General features: G+C 28.0%; 1 protein-coding gene across 1 annotated transcript; it reads right to left on the bottom strand.

Annotated features, from left to right (window-relative positions):
- Window positions 1-2887: 2887 nt before the first annotated feature.
- LOC123900460 lies at window positions 2888-3741 on the bottom strand. Its single transcript, XM_045951513.1, has one exon. It carries the CDS (start codon window positions 3522-3524, stop codon window positions 3078-3080), a length of 447 nt encoding a protein of 148 aa, XP_045807469.1. The 5' UTR covers window positions 3525-3741; the 3' UTR covers window positions 2888-3077.
- Between the last annotated feature and the right edge of the window lie 609 nt (window positions 3742-4350).

Below are 4350 nucleotides of genomic sequence, written 5' to 3' on the forward strand. Positions count from 1 at the left end.
AAAAATTCTTCCCATTTTGAGACTTTTTGGGCTTTTATTTGAGTCCATCTATGATAGTGAGCTTTACGTTATAGCCCAACACCTTTTTGTTTGCATTTTTTGAATTTTTCTCCTCCCTCGCCCCCCACCCCCCACCCCCCACCACATAAATTTTTTGGGAAACGCAAAAATCATCGGTTTGTTTTGAGAGAATGTGACATGCACTGAGAATGTAAAATTATTTCACACTGTTATTCAATACAAATCATGTATTACGCCAAATGATCCCACTATATTTTACTATAATAATATGATATGGAGAAATAATTAATTTATATTGGATGTCCGTGTAAAAATATTTTACACTAACGTATCATGTCCATTAAACTTATAAGTTTTTACTGCAAGCATTTAATTTGCACTTCATCTGTCTTAAAACATCCGATATTTTCATTTTTTAATATAATGATAATTTATTTTTTCTTTTTCAATTTTACCTTCTAATTAATATTACTTACATCATTCTACCTCATTAAACATTTTCCTCTTTATATTTATTGTAATTATAAAATACTCCAATTTTTGTTTATCCCTTGAACTTTTTAATTGTTTTCTCTTAGATGGATTAAGACAAGAGTAGTTGGTTTTGGAGCTTTTTGCTTCGTATTTGGAGCAAAAAATATTATATTAAAGGTCTGTTTGATCTATAAAATATTATTATTTGACAACACAAGACAGAACAGTATAAGACAATTTTTTAAGTACCGAACAATTTTTTAGAGGATCTTTTAAGAAAAATCTTATTGATGTTTGTCTAATATGCACAAGCGAGATAAATCTTTTATCACGTACAAACTTGCTTTCACTATTAGATCAATAAGTTTTACTATTAAATCAATATGTCACATTTTATTTAATTTAATAATGAGACTTATTAATTTGATAAAAGAAAGAAGAAAAAAAAACTTATGGATGACACAAGATGTACACTATAATTTATTTATTTTTTATCAAATTGCCCGTGATTAGTACACTATAAATTTATATAAAATGTAAATGAAAATAAATACTCCTACCTACGCAGTACAAAGTTTCTTCAAATCTTAGACTTTCTCTGGCCATACGTACTATGATGATGAAATTAATTCATCTAAACCTTTTTCAGAAATTAAATCATCTTTGATTGATTCATCTAGAAAAATACAGTTCATAGTTTTTCCAAATTGACCAACGAATTGTCAATGGAAGTAAACTTAGAGGCAGAGCCGCAGTCCACCGCCACAAAGTCCACAGGCAAATTGACATATGGACGTTCTACATCTATGAATAACTACAATAATAAAATAAATAAATGAAATTATATGGATGGGACCAATTGTTGTGAGGAATAATATTGTCGGTTTGCTGGAATCAATTTTAGAATTTTTGATGAATTTTATTTTTCAAAAAATGTAGTTGAATTGTTTAAATAATTTTAAAATCGACTTTTTTGTTATTGAGTTGCGCATGATTAAGTCTGATTTGTTCGCTATGGGCTAGGTTGATCCATTTTTTTCCACGATATTGTTTCACTAATTTCATTTTTTATATCATTTTTTTTTGCTTTCACCACCAGTGTAATCTGGTTCGGGTGTCAGTTTTGACATCAAGTGGTTTCAGTCTCCTCCCGATCGCAATTACGGGGGATCGAAACATGGTTCTCCTTACCAAGTTCAGAATTAACTATTGGTATTTTTTATATCACTTTAGTAAATTAGTTACTCACAAAGTATTTATTTGATAAAGTAAAATTGAATACATGTGCAATTATTATTTACCTGAACACTGAAAATCAATTAAATTCATGTTTACAATTGAATCAAAATAATAATTTTAAAATTTTTTTAAAAAATGTTCTCCTTTTGTTAAATTTGTATATTTAAATGTGTTTTATTAATATTTTTATATTAGATAACATTTTTTAAAAACATCAAGGAGATTTTGATAGTGGGTTGGGTTAGTACACTCCAACCAATTCCTTTTATACGTGCAAAATAGACCGGAACAAAAAGATCAAATTAACTTTAGATATTTTTAAAAATCTCTAAAAAAGAATTTTTAGATTTTTTCAAAACAATTTTTTTTATTTAAAGTTTAAACAAACACACCAATACACTTTAATTGTAAGAGTTACACGTATTAAATCAACCGTCAACTTGTTAACTAATTACCTAAAGAAAAACAAAGATAAGCAGCTAGTTGGATTGATTTGGAGTACTACCACCTCAAGAGAGATTTTATGATTTACTGATTTTTGATAAAAAAAAATGTTGGACAAACTAAACCAATCGTTTCATCAATAAAAGAGAAAATTAAGTTTTGTACCAAAAAAAAAAAGAAGAGAAAATTAAGTTGAAAAACACATCGTGCAATTACGACGACAACATTTATCGTACCATCTATCATTTTCCATAGATTTATCTATTAAGCCGATACACTTTGACAACTCTTCTACTAAGAGCTAAAAGCTAGATTTTTCAAAGTACTCAATATTGTATTTTCTTAATTTCCTAACTCATGATTCATGAAAGTCCGATTTAGTTTATACCATGATTTTAAATTGTGTTTTGCAGCAACTATTTTAAAAAATTGAGATCTTTACAACGATATTACAACTGTAATTTTGTTTGTATTATCACTGTGTAATCCCAACCGTGCCCACATAAGTGAAGTTTACATTTCCCATTTTCTAAAATGTTTCTTGAAACTTGAAAGTATTAACAAAACAAGAGAATATCTTTTGTGTTATTAACCTTTTGTTAATTCAAAGTTAACTAAGATAAAAATAGGGTTGAATGACCAATTATTTTATCTAGAGATGAAACTCAATTACTTCCAATTAATTCGACCTTAAGTAAAGTAGTATATATACATACAAACTCAAATAAAAATGTTTATAATTAGATAGCTTCGATAAGTTAATTATTATTAGTAGTAGTAAGATTAAAAACTACTAGTGAAATTTCATACATATATTTCTAAAATTGACATGAAAATAGTGAAATTTCATTCTTGGCTACCTAATCGAAGCTTTAGACTCATAAGAACATGTTGTACTTCTACTCCAATTCAAACCTCTTTCCATGTACTGGAATTGGAATTTCATTTTTGAGATTCCAAATATCATCATCCCAAACAACATCACTATAAAGAGAATTAAAAGCTTCACCCATAAAATCCATATCCCAACCTGGAAACCATGTTGAACCCCATGACATTTGTTCATCTACCACACCTCCTAACCATGGCATATACTCCTCATAATTGCAATTCATCACATTACTATTCACACCCTCCCTTATTGTTGTTGTTGTTGTTGTTGTTGCTTGTTGTGATAATTCATTCATGTCTTTGCTTTCCTTCCTCTCCATCTCTTCCTTCATCTTTTGTTCACCTTCTTTCTTTCCTTTTTTCTTTCCCATTGTTGCTACCATGTCCTCAACATTGGGAGGATTCTTGGGGGTGTTAATAGCATTATTAACACTAGCACCTCTTTGCCTCTTCATTTTGAGTCTATCTAATTTTTTGTGAGGAGAAAAAAAAAAGTACTCACAAGTCACAACATTTGTGATTATGATTAATGATGTAAAAGTATAGTGAAATTGGTGAGATATTTATAGAAGAAGTTTAATTGGGTGGCTATACAAGCTAGCTAGCTACTACTAGGAAACAGAGGATAAAGGAGAACATGTTGTATGTATGTACTAAGTTGGAGTTGTGTGGTGATGTGGATGTGAGCAGTTTTGAAGAATTTACTTGCGTTTATTTTAAGAAAATGCTTACTAGTAAAGTATAATTAAATATAGTAAAGTTATTTTAAAATTTAATATTTTTAAATGTATTTTTTTTTGGTGATTTTTTTCTTAAGTTGTGTTATGAAAATATTAGTTAGTATGACTATATTTTATATTAAGTACTGAAATATTCTCCGTGTTTCACAATAATTATCGCATTTAGTCACTTTATGTAAATTTAAAATATGATAAATAAAAGAAAGAGAAGGTTGATTTTATCAAATCGTTCATCTTTATCCATTTGATATATTTAGATTATTATAAATAAGTTGGCCGGATTTTGAATGTAAACTTAAAGTAATGATATTTTAGAGATAAATTTTTATTGCAAATTTGATACTATTATGGATAGAAAAAGTAGATGTCAGTTTCCATGAACATAGTTTAATTGATTTGGATATTGCATTTTTTAGGTAGGGTTGTAGTTCAAATTCAATATCTTTCATTTATTTATTTTGAGAGGGAAATTTTTAGCTATTATAATACTTGACAAAAAAAAATTATTGGATTTTGGACTTCTGGTAAAATGTCATTTTGA

This window comes from Trifolium pratense, linkage group LG1, assembly GCF_020283565.1.
Source record: "Trifolium pratense cultivar HEN17-A07 linkage group LG1, ARS_RC_1.1, whole genome shotgun sequence".
NCBI classification, from domain to species: Eukaryota; Viridiplantae; Streptophyta; class Magnoliopsida; order Fabales; family Fabaceae; genus Trifolium; species Trifolium pratense.

What these genes read in the sequence shown, in the direction of transcription:
- LOC123900460 (XM_045951513.1), bottom strand. Translation starts at nt 3,524, where the DNA reads ATGAAGAGGCAAAGAGGTGCTAGTGTTAATAATGCTATTAACACCCCC.